The sequence below is a fragment of the Dreissena polymorpha genome, chromosome 13, assembly GCF_020536995.1.
Source record: "Dreissena polymorpha isolate Duluth1 chromosome 13, UMN_Dpol_1.0, whole genome shotgun sequence".
NCBI classification, from domain to species: Eukaryota; Metazoa; Mollusca; class Bivalvia; order Myida; family Dreissenidae; genus Dreissena; species Dreissena polymorpha.
The window spans coordinates 13,716,475-13,733,953 of NC_068367.1; the positions used below are offsets into that span (position 1 = coordinate 13,716,475).

The window sequence follows — 17,479 nt, forward strand, 5'->3', positions numbered from 1 at the left end:
AAATATAACAACTTTGCAGAGATAGTTTTTAATAAATATCTTACTGGAAAATAATGAAATCCATTAAATCGGTAAAAAAGAATTTTCCTTTATAAATATTTGCTGTTTATTCGATAGCTGGTAAAGCATATGAAATAAATCGGTTTCGTCGATACCGCTTCATACGAAAATAGGTCTTATTCCATGTGCTGCTCATTTAAATATATGAACGAAATCGTTAACAAAACATAAACAAAGTATTCAACGTTTTAGGATTCCAGTCGGACTTAAAATTCCCGTTTAAAGAAAATGTTAACTTAAAGGGGCCTTTTCACGTTTGGGTAAATTGACAAAATTGAAAAAAGTTGTTAAATATTCGCAAATTTTCGTTTTAGTTATGATATTTGTGAGGTAACAGTAATACTGAACATTTACCATGCTCTAAAATAGCCATTATATGCATCTTTTGACGATTTAAAAACCTGAAAATTATAAAGCGTTGCAACGCGAAACGAATTGATAATTTGGAGAGTTCTGTTGTTGTTGCTATATTTTGTGAAACTACGAGGATTACTTATATAGCGTATAAAATACGTTTGACATTGTATCTGGAAGAATCAGGTCCAGCTAAAATGACCTCGCTCGTGAAGAGGCCTGGGACCTATAAATAAACTCTGAACAACAACAAAGGCATCTGGAAGAATGGTCGAGTGGTCTAAGTGGTAGACTTTTTACTCCAGGACTCCAGGGGTCACTGGTTCGAGCCCTGCTGAGGCTCACTTTTTTTCTTTTTTTAGTTTTATCCTTGATTTTTAACTGGAGCGTTTTAGATCCAATGTTTACCTTTATCAATATAAAGCATTTAATGACAAACTCTGTGAAAAGGCCCCTTTAAAATAAAAATTTACAATACTCCAGAACTTTTCTGAAATAGAGAAAATTGCGGTATATTTTAATAATGTATAAAGCCACCATTAAGTTATTAAATAAAAATCCTTTTCTTACTTTATGTACGCCAATGATATGTCCCTTAAACTAAATTAAAATTGATATATAGTATTATTATTTCACAATATAGTTAAAATTACGCATTGTTACACTGTTTAAGCATTGGATTTTTGAAGTACATACATATGGAATAATGTCTATTTGGAAATTGTCTACCCATCATTTATATAATCTAAAAAAATGAATCAATCATATTTAAGACATTTGACCGTTCGCGATTAATTTTTCTTGTTATTAAAGATTTTTTTTTTTATAGAGACATCATTATTAACTTAATTACCGCCCTCCATTTTCTAACGGGACTGTTCTTTTTCCGTTTGAAAATCAAAGCTCCCATAATCGATTTTGACCATATGCGCACAAAACTTCAGATCGAGGCAAATCGAACAGATGCGCGCCCTGACACTGGGTTCACGCCAGCGCATTAAGGAGCCTGCTATTATTTGCATAATAATTAGCTCTACTAACGGTAAACTCTGGAATTTCTGATACAAGGGGGAGGGGCCTGTTCAATAGATTGCTTTAAAAGGAACTAATGGAATCAAAGTACGGAATTTCGGAATAGTGTAATCAAAAGTCTAAGACGCAATTTTTAAATAACCCAACTGTGTGATATTTGTTAATTAGTAAGAAATACATCATATGTGAATTCGGAAATAAATATTGTGTATAAACAGTTACTTTTATCCAAGAAGAAACCAAATCAAAAACCATCAATATGTTCAAATGCTAAAATAAAACGTGATAACAAATTTATATAAACAGAACCAGCGGAGGTAAGCGAATAGGTAAGATATTTGTAGTTAACTATGGACATGATTTTTCTCGCGATAAGTAGTTTTATTATTTTTAGGATTATTATACTTATTATTAATTTTATATTCACTATTGTAGGGAAGAAGCTTTATTGTAAGCTTTATTGCTGAAATTATGTTGTTGTTGTTGTCGTTGTTATTTTTATTATCCTCTTTCTTTTAATTTATTATTATTTTGTTTTTGAGAAGGTCGGCATATTTTGCTGTTGGTGCATCGGTCGGGAAAATTACGCTTAAAGTAAATCATTATCATCATCATCATCATCATCATCATCATCATCATCATCATCATCATCATCATCATCATCATCATCATCATCATCATCATCATCCTCTTCACCACCACCACCACCACCACCACCACCACCACCACCACCACCACCATCATCATCATCATCATCATCATCATCATCATCATCATCATCATCATCATCATCATCATCATCATCATCATCATCATCATCATCACCACCACCACCACCACCATCATTATCATTATTTAATTACGAACCCTTATGAATAGAACTCAAGACTATAAAATCGTTTATTTTGGGATACTGTCTGATTTTTAAATCTATGGTCTCTTTCTTCAAACCAAATCCATTTATAAAAAAAAACACGTCAACATTTGAATCACTGATGTATTACAAATGTCACATCGGCACAGGCCCGTTTATCTTACAACACATTATTCACTCCGTTTTTGAATTACTGCGCATATTTCAACACAAAACTGCGGTAACACGACCAAACGAGCTATACTATGCGGCCCTGTAAGCGCCGCGGTAGTCGCACCCGTTTCTCGCCTAGGCGAGCCGGGTTCAATTCCTTGGCGCATTTGACTTTGGTATGGGTGTTCATTTCTCAACCCCCTCCCGACTCGCTTCCCTAATCCATGGCACAATACTCTAAGACCACCAAAGATGTCATAACTTTAAATTAAAATTACATAGCTGGATATTATGGACATTTCACCATACGGCGCGGATGGGCCTTATAACACAATATATATTAATGTTAGTTTGCCAAGCTATGTAATATGGATCTTTTACACCCAGTATAACTGCTTCTTCCTGTATTTGCACGATGATGATCTGAAATATTAACTATATGATGCTATATTCTTAAATCTTTTTGTAAAAAGAAGGGACGTAGTTGACACTTGTTCGTAATTTCATTTCATCGTTCCTCAAAAAGTTGTAACTCTGTTGCTCTGGTCTCCTTCCTACCAATGTGTAATTAAATGGTAATTAAATTGAATGTGTTTTTATTCTTTTTTATCATTGTTTAATTTGAGTTGCAATGCTATTATGTTAAATTGTATTTACACTTAGATGTATCATGAATATTGCTGGGCCAAGTGCGAGGTTGAGCGCTCTAAAACCGGTTTAAACCCCCCAATTCTTTGCATTGACCGTTCCAAGGCGGTGATCCCAGCTTTATTCTACTATGTCTGTATGTTGTTTCGTATTGTGCCGTTCTGTTTCGACAATTGGTCACTTGCCATAAATAAAGGACCACGGAATTGTGTATAATGCAGTATATATTTAAACGATTTTTTTGGTACTATTTTCTTTCGGAATTATTTTTGTGGACCAAAACTGTCGTTTTCCGTTGGTTTATTTGTGTGAGTGTGAGTTTGTGTATTATTTTCGCCGCATTCATTTGTAATTTATATCTCGTCAGTCAATTCACAGACTCACATATTTTGTGGGTACACATGGGTACAACTGCCCTCCTTCATGTTAAGTGCGAATGATCGGCTATACGAAATCACGACCACTTCCTAAATTAGTTATGTGGCCGTGCCGGGATCGCCATGCAACCCTCTTATTTGAAGTCCACTTCCCTTCCAAATGAGCTGGGCGGCCCGACTAAACTTAATAATGCCCGGATGGTATGTTTTGCTGTTTGCCACATCCTCCTCCGCCACGGTGCCTATACCACGTGACTTTTTGTTTGGACAATAAAGCGCGACCGAGTTAACATTTTTAAGGATCTCTTTTTAAATATTTTACCATTTTTAAAGGGATGAAGTGGAGAGCCCGCTCATTCGTAAGAGTTTTCTATGATCTTTTTAAACAAATCGTATTTTTTTCAGTAAAGTGCAACCGCGCGTTTGAACGGTTAGGAAAATGTCGGATCAGTGTTGTGACTTCATATTACAAACGCGCGGTTGCACTTTGCTGAAAAAATACTTATTTGTTTAAAAAGATCATGATACCTATAGAACACTCTCACGAATGAGCGGGCTCTCCACTTTATCCCATTAAAAAAGGTGAAATATATATTTAAAAAAAAGACATCATTAAAAACTGGGTCGCGGTTTATTCTCCAAACACAGATCTTAAAAAGTCATGTGGCAGAGGCACCGTGTCCGCACAATATGGACGAACAGTGTAATAAACGCGTTATTATTTCAAAGAATTCATGTAAAGTTGTTCATTGAAGACACAATACATTTATGCTAGTAATGTTATTTCAATCAATGTGTTTTTTTATTTTTAAGCATGTGACAAAACTTCCGGAATTCGCTAACTTTTTCTAATCCTTTCAGTAAGTCATCATTTGAACTCTTATATAATGGTAAATGCTTGTTTAGGGAGTGGCGCGATAAATTATTTCTTCTCTACACTTAAATTGCAAATGCGGATAGTATCTATTTCATTAAAATTCATCTTTTGAACGCTTGCATAATTGTTAATGCCTTGCCAGTGAAAATGGCGCGATGAATTATTTTTTCTCAACACCTAAATGGCACACTTACGTCGAACTCCAACATCGCGCCTCGTGCATTTCGTGGATATAAATCGACGTCAAATTGCTGTAGCAATCTGAAAATTCGCTGACATATTTATGCACCCACTTAATACAACTGCAGTGTCAATATTAACCAACTCTAGAGTACATTAATACGTGTCAAGTGACAGCTTAAGATCGATATATTTAGCAAAATAAAGATATAAATTATCTTGAACACGCGATATCTTATCACGTGACCATTGGTCAGTTGCAACTGGCTATTGAACATCGAGTGGACCTTATGACCATGGATGACGGCTACTGCACTTCAGTTTTCTTTTAAAACACATCTGCACATTTATCGACTTTCCTAATCAATGTGACAAATTACATTCAATTTTTTCATTAAATATACCGCGTTTAAAACTTTCTGAGTGGATTGCTATTAAAAATTCCAACGAATTATGATTCTGAAATACATACATTACAATTTAAAGAAATGAAAGTTGCAGCACAATTTCCTTGTTAAGGTCTTGAGATATCTAATTGGCATATGTAACCTCAGTATCCAAATTTTGAAATGTAACAAAAACTTTTCGTAACTTTGAATAAGGATTGTATGTGGAAATAAAAGACAACGGTATAAATAGTGAACAAAAAAGCTGGACCCAATTAAAAGCAAGTGTTATTTCAAAGGAAGAATACTTTTCTCTTAATTCCAAGACTCAATTGCACAGACTGAAAAGACTCAAGTTAAGAAATATGTTATTTTATTTAAAAATACTATTTCGATTACCCGGTAGATCTATTTGGCTAAACGAAAAACCGGCAATCACTGTTTATTTGCCAAAAAACATACTTTTAATTGGCAAAACGGAAACATCGCTGTTAATTGGCCGACAACGATAAATACATTTTGGTTCTAACATGTCCACTATTATTCTGCCATTGAAATAAAAACTAGATTTTTCTGCACGCAGGAAATAGTTGTTTTCTTTCTTTGTATATGGGAAACATCGAATAACTTAGTGAAAAGAAAATACTTAGCCACAAGTCAACAACTCGATAATCACAGATGTCCTCCGTAAATGCGAACCGGATGTCAAGCACGTGCTGGGCATGTTGGCCAAATTAAACACCCATGAAAAGCATACTATTCGGAATGCGGATGAAAAAATAGTTACCCGGCATTCCGGCTTCAATGAGACCAGACAAAAAACGAACGATACTTTATAGAAAATCGATCAAAATTCAAAATTGCTAGATTAATAGTTTATATTATCATACATAAACTAGAAAGTATACGTTATTGCCAATTTTAGTACCGTAGGCGATTTCCTGATTGATTGTACAAACGCCTAAAAAATGCTTTTTTCTCGTCGAATAAAGGCCAATCAACAAACAAATTAAGATACAATCTCAAATATATCTCTAATAATAACTTGTTAATAATTGTATAAAAAAAAATGAACAGCGTTTTTATTGTCAATCGCTCAAATAGCGACATCACAGGTGAATCGAATGCGGTTAAAATTCATTGTGCGGTAACTAGCTCGATCATGAACTCAATTAACAGATGCGATAATGATGATATAGCGTAGAAAACACGAACTAATTACCGACATCTAATATGTTATTAGCTAATAGCTGATTGAAACGATTTATGATATAATTGTCTTCTTTCGTTATGTGGATAACAACATGTGAATATGTATATACACAATACATTTTGTCGTCGTTCCAGCTGTATCAGGGACTGATGCAGTCGTTTTGTAGACATTGAAATCAACATATATTACAATGTGTCGTGTGACCATGCCATTTTTGACTGCGTAGCTAAAGACATGCCTGCGCATTCGCCCAGTCTGGTCGGGAGAAATTGTGTCCGCTATAAAGTCAAGCAAGATTTCGTGGTCGCATTAGCGGACAGGGTAATCCAGACCAGTATGCGCGAATGCGCACATTTATTTCTATGTGTTTATATGCTCCAATTACACAGTGCATAAACTTTCGAACAGGTTTTTCCTGATAACCTTGTCGAAGAAATGTTACTTGTTGAGGTGAAAGAACAAAACGGATTTGTCTACCTTCTATTTTCATGTAAAGTTTCATAAGCTAGATTTTTGGGGACTAAAATTAGTCAAGCTATTTTACAGTTTATGTTTTTGCATAGTCGGGTTGTTTGGAATGCCAACTTGATCTCGCCGTTTTGACCCGGGGTCTGTTCTTACACGGGAGTTAAGAGATGTTAGTTGTGTAGGACATACCGGACAAGTTTGGGTTCGTCCACCCTCCCTACCTCAGACCTCACCAATAATGAAAGTGTTCCAGTTTCACTAAAAAGGAACAGCTGGGAATTGCAGCTATGTTTCGAACTTTTTTCGTACGGGTAGATTAGACAGGGACGCTGGGAAATTTACTCGAATCCAAATATGACAATATGAGCAGGGCTCTGGGAATACCGGTCGTAATGCATATGCCTAAAACTCTCTGGGAATACCGGTCGTAATGCATATGCCTAAAACTCTCTGGGAATACCGGTCGTAATGCATATGCCTAAAACTCTCTGGGAATACCGGTCGTAATGCATATGCCTAAAACTCTCTGGGAATACCGGTCGTAATGCATATGCCTAAAACTCTCTGGGAATACCGGTCGTAATGCATATGCCTAAAACTCTCTGGGAATACCGGTCGTAATGCATATGCCTAAAACTCTCTGGGAATACCGGTCGTAATGCACATGCCTAAAACTCTCTGGGAATACCGGTCGTAATGCATATGCCTAAAACTCTCTGGGAATACCGGTCGTAATGCATATGCTTAAAACTCTCTGGGAATACCGGTCGTAATGCATAAGACCTAAAACTCCTGAGCAGAGGGACCTTATACAATCTATAGCTCGACAGCAAAGTTCCGCCTATGTGATAAAAAGACGCTTGTGATTGGCTGTTGGTTACCTAACCAAACATACCAAAAAGCGACGGAATAGGAGGACACGGTCCTGTGTCCCACCCCCTTCCCACACACACACGCACAAACAATACAAAATACCACAAGGTCAGGTTTCATGACAAATGATGGCGGAATGCTTTCAAGTAGATAGATGTAATTGGCATTTTAATTTAAATTGAATATCCGGAAATATTTTTTAACACATACATTTTAGATTAACCAGCAGCCATGTTTTTAAAGAAGCCGGTTTTAATATTTTTTATACAGAAAATATTCAATTTATTACAAGCGTAAAACTCAGAATGCATTAAGTATATTTTGATACCATATGGCCATGACGGAACCTATGCTATTCATTTAAGCATTTCTCGTGATATCAAATAGTGGTTGCTCGCCGATTATTGGTTTCAAAACCTTAATTGGATTTTTACCAAAATTATTAAGAGGTAAGCGATTTTCTTTTGAGCAATTCGCAAAAATAGCTTTTATCCGCAGTTAATAATCCGGAATGCGATATTTATTAGTATTGCTTAATAACGGGTTGCCTCCGGAACATGTCGTTTATAGGCTAATAATGAGTTATTTTGTGCAACTTCCGATAGCCGAAACCCCACAATTGTTCGAGCGCCGCTCGAATTTCACGCGAGAGCGTCTGCGGAACTATGATCTTTTTGATCCGAAACCAGTCGATTTGATGATTATTAAAACCAGTATTGAATTTCACAGCGCGAGACTAGACATTTCATAAACCCAATCTTGAGCGCTAATCCACTTTCTTGGAATAGTTTTCTAAAGATATCGGTAAAATTTTCAGACTGACAGATGGGTAGATGCGAAGCTATTGTTCCGAAATATTTAAATTTGTCGTCTGGACTCGGTCCGTAATTAATGACGTAATTTGTCTCGCGGGAGATCTCGGCATAGTCGAGATGTCCCGATATTTGGCAGTATTTAGTAACGACAGCAGAGACCAGCAAACCAGTGGGCATATGGCGTCCTTTCAAACTGAAATGTTACCAAATGGCAAGATTTCTATAATGTCATTAATCGAATTTATTAATGTTAAGTGAATTAGGAGTTTTCCGGAACATAATCATTACGAAACCGCATTTCTAAGGGCTTGCCGACGTGGGGCGAATAAACATTACAAATTACGACATCTCTTCTCCATGGAGACTTTCAAAGATAAATCAAATGTCGAGCCCAGTGGAAATGTTCATAACTGGAGTTTTCAAATCTTAAATAATAAAAGAGCGACCAAAACTAAAGAACACGAAGTGACCGTCGAAAGCAGTTGAGGATTATAACAGTTATGTTACGAATCGAAAAAAGTGCGTCCCCATAGATCTAAGCGTAAAGAACTTTCGTCTTTCTTGTTTGGAGTGCAAGAAGTCCATAATATCATAAAGTGACCAATGTTCACGCATATAACAGAAACAAATATTTTGAAATATTCTACGAGAATGTATCCATAATTCATCTTACTAGTTCTTCTTGTTTAAATGATAACCTAACGTGAACATTTCTTAGCAAACAAATTACTTAGCTGCAACTTTATAAGTATTGAAGACAAATACATTTTCTGAAAGTGTCCTTAAATGACGCCTTGGATTTTAAACGAGAAAAGTTTCATGTGAACACTGACGAACACCGAAAACTATATTTGCATCGTTTAACCCATTTATACCTAGTGGACTCTCCCATCCTTCTAAATTGGATCAATTTATTTAAAAAAATAGGGATATCTAGTATATTTATTTCTATATTTAGAATATTTCTTACAGAAATTCCTGTAAGCAAACAGCGCAGACCCTGATGACACGCCGCATCATGCGGCGTCTCATCTGGGTCTACGCTGTTTGCCTATGCCTTTTTTCTAGACGCTTGGCATAAATGGGTTAAACAGATAACTTGCTTGAATATAGAGTGATTTCAACCGGTATAAACATCATTATTTCATATAAACCATGTGTATATACTATATACCGTAAAAGTAAGAAACTAGTATTATTTCAGTAAATACCCACGTGTGACTCAAAACTCAGTCAAAACAAAAAAACCCAGATCAGTACCTTACAATTTTAACTGATTTTAATAGCATTTTCCATAACTGAGAATATCAACAACAAAATAAATAAAAGGATTGCGAATTTTTATAACGAGCATATTCATCTTCTAATGGCTGCACGCTATGTGGTATTAACCTTGAAATAATTTGCCCAACTAGGACAGCCTCCATTCAGGGTACTCGGTGTATTCCTTTTGGAGGAAATAGAATTATATAAATGTTAAATTCCGATTCTGATTGACATTTATTATAACTGAGAAAATCAACAACAAAAATGAATTGCGAATTTTACGAACAAAAATTATTAATTTTAAAATGTTCTAAAACATTATCAATTTGATCAAACAAGTCAATCAAATTGCGTGATCAATAAAGTATTTCTAGTTTTAAAGACCATGTTTCAGGACGATATTTCTGGAATTTCGATTAAACTAACCGGTATATAAAGAAACAAGTGTACAATTAGTTTTACTTTTTTCAATATAAGTTACGATTTCGATAAATAAAGTCATATGATGAAAATCACCGTCCGATGTATTTACTGAACTTAAACATAACGTATCGTTTAATATTGCTTGTACACTGCTTACCAGCGCAGCATTAAAAATGCATGAACTGTCTGCATACATAACTTAGCCAATAAGCACTCGCCATTAACAAGGCAACTTTTGATTGGCTTAATTCTGATCCGAAATCATCAGCTATTGAGCATTTTCGCCATGGAAACAAAGTACTGTTAACAACGTCATTGGCGACGGCCGCCGTGAAGTATGTTTTATTTTGTGTACCGAACACTTAAGGGCGCATATAAATATGACTTTACTGGGGTCCGCGTTAGCGAAATCGATGGCCGTATCTTAACTCTAAGAGTTGAAACTGATAAGGCGAAAAGCTTTCAAAAATAACTCTGTCGCACTTAGCGATAGAAGTCTCCGTTATATGGTGCAGCAGTTTAGAAATATCTTAATGACAATAAAATTTTGCAGGAAACGTTTACCAACGGCATTGTACTGAACAACATTTTCAATTACTTATTCGTGAATATTGTATTTTTCCTGTTAATCAAGCAGAACTGACAACTTCGCGGAACAGTGCTCACGATGGTGTGAAAAATAATAATTGAACACTCACTTTTTTCTGCCCTTATAATAATTCCCACATAACACGCATGATGGCATTCGTCATTCAAACATGCGGGGTAGACTTCTACTAACAATGGTGCAGTTTTCCGCTTGAACAACAAGCAGACGTATTGTTGTGTCAAACGTTCCTTAACACAGGCGCGTAAAATTTTACAATGCTTAAAAGTTTAAACGTTATATTGTGGGCTAAACGGATACGTCTAAAAAGTAAAAAAAACTTGCTTGGGCACTGTAGTCGTAAATACTTAAGAGAATGTATTCTAGAATTTATTGTCGTAACTTGTTAACCAGTCTGTCTCTTATTTGCTATCAGCCTTGCCGAAATTCGTTATGAGTGCATGATCAGTAAACAGAGGTTATTTTAGAATTTCGTGTTCGTACCTTGAATGCAAGATTGTTTTCGCATATGCTTTGATCAGCATTGGTTTGACAATACATGTGAATGTGCGTCATGCGTACTCACTAATTCCCTTATATATTGCTGCACTATGATGTTATATGCTTAGTGTTTATACCATATGCGTATTGTTTTTTTTTTCTGTTTCGATGACCTCTGGGAGGTTTATTTTCCTTAACAATATCAATTTTATTTAATTCCATGCCTATAAATAATAGTTCAAACATGTGTATCTAAGTTTTCTCTGTTTATAATGTCAATGTTTACTGTGTTGATCGCTGACGTATTATGTGATTTTGTACTATGTATACATATTACTCTTATGCTTTTTGTTAACTATTACAAACGTGTGTCTTATTATTTGTTCAGCTTTTCATATATTTGGAGGAAATAAAGTTATATACATACCTATACATATACGGATACAAGAACTCAAATTAGTGTCCTGGTGCTGTAAATTGAATGTTTATTTATCAATGTCAATTGAGAGTGAATTTATGAACAGTTTTAAATGTCTTCATATATTTTTAATTGCGTGTACCTGTATATCATATTCATGACCACAAATATTGTTTGACGAAACAAATTTGTTTTCAGTCTCATCGGAAAACTAACAACAGCGCGCCAGCGCGGGTGTAACCAAGTCACGTGCGCGTTCGCGTCACATACCATTCAACCATTTAATGCACTTTTATGACCGTGCAGTAGGGTAACAGAATTTATAGTGTAACCTTATCTGACTAATTGAAATTAATGAATCCAGCCAGTGACATTTCGAACGCTATGGTTTGTATAAAAAAGCAGTTTAATGGTCTCATTGTTTTGAAAGTAGTCATTAACCTTTGATATCCATCTTTGATTTCCATTTCATAACTGACATCGTCATTCCATAATCGTCGTCGGCATTAACAGAATCACCACCATAGCCACCAACACCATTATTAATTTTATATACATGAGTCGCGTTCTGAGAAAACTGGGCTTAATGCATGTGCGTAAAGTGTCGTCCCAGATTAGCCTGTGCAGTCCGCACAGGCTAATCAGGGACGACACTTTCCGCCTAAACTTGATTTTCGGTAAGGAGGGACTTCCTTGAAACCAAAAATACCATAAAAGCGGAAAGTGTCGTCCCTTATTAGCCTATGCGGACTGCACAGGCTAATCTAGGACGACACTTTACGCACATGCATTAAGCCCAGTCTTCTCTGAACGCGGCTCATATGAATATTCTTCAGCGCAATTCCCACTATTACAATTAATACGTTATTTTTCCAATATGTATTAATAATAAGGCGTGTTACTACAAATACCTCTAGTTACAAATACATGTGAAAATGACTTGTTACACGACCTGAATCGGGGCGGGTCGTTGTTGTCACGTCGCGACATGACTGGGCCAAAATCTATGTACCGAATGAACGTCAGTGCTTGTAAATGAAACAATCGACGTCAAAAAGCAATGGGTTGTTTATCTATGTAATGCGCACCATTTCATAGCGTCGTCTAGTACGGAAATGGTGATATCGTTGATGATTTATTTTGCTTCGCATTTTACAAGTTCATGAAACGGCGTAAGTAAAGCATGGACTCGCTTGTATAAACATGTTTATAAAGTGTTATTTTAACTTATGGAAAAAATAGCGACGGGAAGCGATAATAGTTGCAGTGGGTGAAACGTTTTCGAAATTCGCATAGAATAATAACTACTTTATACACCGTGCAAACAGGGCCGGTAGATCATATCTACCCGGCATCGTTACAGAGACCGATGGAGAAAATTTATCGGGTCGATATTACTAAGCTGTGCTTATAAGACCTCCGGACTCTGCTTGCCCGGTGAAAAATCGCTAAATGGAATAACCGAAAAAGAATTATAATATAATGCAGCTGATTAACGGTAACCTTTCTAGCTAAATCATTTCAGCGGCGATCTTCTTCGCTTCTGTAGATAACCAAAATTCATGTCTTTACCGACTTCTCCTAAATACCTAAAAAAATAATTTTACCGTTAAAACCAAGATCAATTGTATCAAATGTTGAACAGATTGCAGTATAATCAGCAACATCAAACAGACAGAAGTGTCTCTCATTTTTCGTCACATTATATTGTCCTAGCAACATAAAACAATCCAATCGATACACATCTCCCGCTCTCGAAAATCTGTCCCGTGCTGATTAATCATTATGCGCCTCGTTTTAAACCGATGTGACCACCGCGCATGCGTAGTCGTTGTCATAAACCGAAAGTAGAACCAGTGCGCATGCGTGCATTGCACATTTGGTGGTCACCTTTGACGAATAGGATTTCTGAACACAAAAGGCAATTGAATTGTGCGTGTAGGGGATCTTTATTGTTAAGATCGCTTCTTCAGACATTAATAAATAATCTGTCTTCGCATTGAATCCAATAATTGCTGATCTTGATTTTAACAGGTCCTTGATAACGGAAAAGGAACATGCCGGCGAAACGAAGTTTGTGGCCTTTGATCTTGCTTTGCTCCGCTGCGGGGCGATCTCTTTAATGTGTTTAGGTGTCGCGTACAAAAGTTTAAAACATAGAATCATATTGTAAGTATCTATGTAAAATTGAGTCGTGTTCTGAGAAAACTGGACATAATGCATGTGCGTAAAGTGTCGTCCCAGATTAGCCTGTGCAAACCGCATAGGCTAATTAGGGACGACACTTTCCGCCTAAACTTGATTTTTGGTAAGGAGGGACTTCCTGGAAACTAAAGATACCATAAAAGCTTTTCACAGATTTCGGCATGTATTAAATCTTGTCATTAAAAACTTTCATTTTGATAAGTGTAAACATTTGAATTAAATAGTTGCTGTAATAAAAATAAGAAAGAAAAAGTAACACACAACTGGGCTCGAACCACTAACCCTTGGAGTAAAAGTTTAACAATTATGCCGCTCTGCCATCAGTGTTTATACAATATTTGTGTAATTGATACACTGTATAAGCAATCCTCGTAATGTCACAGCATATTGTGATTACAACAGAACTCTCCAAATTATTCAATCGTTTCGCGTTTGTAACGTTATTTATTTTAATGCTTTCCAGTGGTTTATAGAGAAATATCATAGAATTAAAACTGATAATTCACTGTTTCAAACAGTGAAAATTAAAGGTGAAAAATATCGATACTTTTTAATTGTTTTACCGGACCTATTTTTGGATACGTTTTGTTTCGTTTCAAACAGTGAAAATTACCATTGAAAATTATCGATAACTTTAATTGCTTGACTGGAGCTATTTTTTGGATACGCGTTTGGTTTCGCTATTGTGAACCACAATTTTACCAAGGGCGACTACTCTGCATTGGATATTTATAACAACATACGGAGTAGCTTCCCTTGAACATACATGTAATGACATTTCGGGCGCCCAAAAGGGAATTTGATTCTGGAATGGCAAAAATAAAATAATAATAATTTGTAATCATACAAAAAGAAAATTTGTTGGATTCGGTTGAATATCTATGTTTATTCACTCGTGATCATAAAAAAATATATTTTCTATGATCATTCGTGAATTAAAATCGATATTCGACCAAATCCAACAAAAATCCTCTATATAATTTTCAGGTTTTTTAATCGTCAAAAGATGGATTTTTTTAGAGCATAATAAACGTTAAGTATTACTGTTTCCTCGCAATTATCATAACTGCAACGAAAATAGCAAGTCTGAATCATTTCTTTTCATTTTTGTCAATTTACCAAAAACGTCAACAAGGCCCCTTTAAGCAAATACTGTTTTGCGCGGGATGACGGTATTTGTCGAAGCAAGACGGGCGTTTGTATTGACATGAAAAAATAACCCGGCTACTAGCTTTACATGCGAAATCAGCTTGTCGTTTTTAAATGTTGAATAAAGTTGGGTCAATATAGTCATCGTGTACGTATGTCCAAATAAAATAAAAAAATCACTGACACGAATTATCATTGAAACACGGCTTTCAAACATGGCCATGACGTTAATTTCTTATTCTTAGCAGGCTTTCCATTTCATTTTATGCTTTTGTTTAAGCTATTGAGGTATTAAGTTTAATCTCGTTTCGATGCGTCATCTAATGACCTATTTAAAATAACACAAATCCGCGTCTAATAACATGCATTATAATATCCATACTTTTCAATACTAATGTGCCTTTTCCAGCGATGCCGACGCGTTCAGTTCTCCATGACGACATAGAATGCGAGGATGACTCGGACTTTCAAATCGAGGATGACCTTGACCTCTCGGAGTTCGACGAGATTGGCAAGTCACCAATTGGAGACGACGAAATCCAAAAAGCGGTGACGAAAAGTGCGAAAGATGCCGATGATACGCAGAAGGTTCCGAAGAAGCGAGGACCAAAGAAAAAGAAGATGACGAAAGCAAGACTGCTGCGTTTGCGGATGCGTAGAGTGAAAGCAAATACGCGCGAAAGAAACAGAATGCACGGTCTTAATGATGCGTTGGATAACCTGCGTAAACACGTGCCGTGTTATTCAAAAACACAGAAACTTTCAAAAATAGAAACACTCCGCCTCGCTTGTAACTATATCAGCGCTCTGGCGAATATCCTCAAATCAGGTGTCAGACCGGACGGTGTGACCTTCGCGAAAGCCTTGTCAAAGGGGTTGTCCCAGAACACTATGAATCTTGTTGCAGGATGTCTGCAGTTGAATCCCCGGACTCTACTTCCGGAGTCCGCCTCTTATTCGAAATCGTATCAGTTTTTATATGAAAACTCCTCTGTAGACTACGTGAATCCACTGCTAGGAACCAGTGACTATGCAAACCATGATTTCACCGGATATGACAGCTATTCACCGTCCAGAGGAAACACGTGTTATTCTATGCCTTCTCTTAACCACATGCCTCAATCAAGCGTGCCTTCTATGGTGAACGGGTACGTTTCACCTCGGATAATGAGTCCGCTCCAGGGTTACACCCCAGACAACAGTCTCCAAGTCGAGGCTATGACGTCATCGGGTTTCATGCGCTGTGATAATGTAATGGAGACTTATCGTCATAGTAGCGCCCCGTATGATCAGCTTGAGATGAGCCAACAAGGCGTCATGAATCAAGGCTACGGTCAACACTGTGCGATAATGGACTCGCTGGTGGATCAAATGGCTGAGACCGATATGTCCTTTTTGTCGGGAAGTTCCAACATGTTTGACCAGATGACACGATAGACCTTTTCCTATAAATTAGGAACCTCGATAATGATTTTTACATTCTAATAAAACAATAACCAATGCGAAAATAGCGCGGGATTGACACGTATTTTGTAGATCTTTTTGTGTACCATTAATTATACGACTTACGGGATACTGATATTTAATTAATAACAACGCGGAATATTTGCAGATAGAAAGTAGTTCTTTTTAGTTTGTGTTGTCGGAGTTCAAAGTTATGAATTGTCAAAACAATAACGAAGAGAGTAAGGACTAATGCAACATACCAACTTTAAGCATTTTGTTTTGCATCATTCTAGTCTTTAAAATGTAGGACAATATCACGACTAAACCGACACACAAACGACTACAGAACACTAGATCAGGGATCAACCCAATCTCCACGCAAAGTTTTCGTTCCATGTTTTCTCATACTATCTCTGCTATATAAAAATCCGACCAGATATGGAAGGATTTTGTTTTAAGTATTATGTAATGAAAAGTAGTATATTTTTTTATAATTTGAAAATTTTGTATAAGTTCCGGTTCATACTACACAAATAAATGATCTAAATTTAAAAACGGACAGTAACAACTGGAAAATTATTCTACCACGTGGCTCAGCTATCAGGACGTGGTTGGTTGTAACGGCAGGGATTTGAAAGAGCTATGTATCCTGGTTTCAATCTATTGCACGACGATTAAATAACTTTCATTCACGTTAGAGTCGTGTTCTGTGAAAACAGGGCTTAATGCATGTGCGTAAAGTGTCATCCCAGATTAGCCTGTGCAGTCCGCACAGGCTAAACAGGGACGACTTTTTCCGCCTTAACTTGATTTTCGGTAAGGAAGGACTTCCTTGAAACTAAAATACCATTACAGCGGAAAGTGTCGTCCCTGATTAGCCTGTGCGGACTGCACAGGCTAATCTGGGACGACTCTTTACGCACATGCATTAAGCCCAGTTTTCTCAGAACAAGGCTCATTTTATGTAAGAGCATTGAACGACAACTCTGAGTTGAGATTGTGCTTGTTCCAGTCAAACCTCTGCGCGGAGTTTGAGGTCAACCATATTTCTCAAGTTATCTGGAGATTAAGTGTATTAAGTATATAAATATTAAAGAATACTGTTGTCAGCAATCAAAAATAGTTTATGTTTTTTAAGACATTGTTATAATGTGCCTAATTGTTTCAGACCTTTG

The 17,479-nt window shown here is 36.5% G+C and overlaps 2 protein-coding genes across 7 annotated transcripts in view; both read left to right on the plus strand.

Annotated features, from left to right (window-relative positions):
* Window positions 1-17,479, plus strand: part of LOC127855831 (glycine--tRNA ligase-like) — a 254,818-nt gene that overhangs the window by 132,405 nt on the left and 104,934 nt on the right. The gene's annotated exons all lie outside the window — the stretch shown is intronic.
* Window positions 1,541-17,043, plus strand: LOC127855839 (neurogenic differentiation factor 1-like). Its single transcript, XM_052391725.1, has 2 exons — window positions 1,541-1,775; window positions 15,268-17,043. The coding sequence occupies exon 2, from the start codon at window positions 15,270-15,272 to the stop codon at window positions 16,293-16,295; it is 1,026 nt and encodes a 341-aa protein (XP_052247685.1). The 5' UTR covers window positions 1,541-1,775; window positions 15,268-15,269; the 3' UTR covers window positions 16,296-17,043.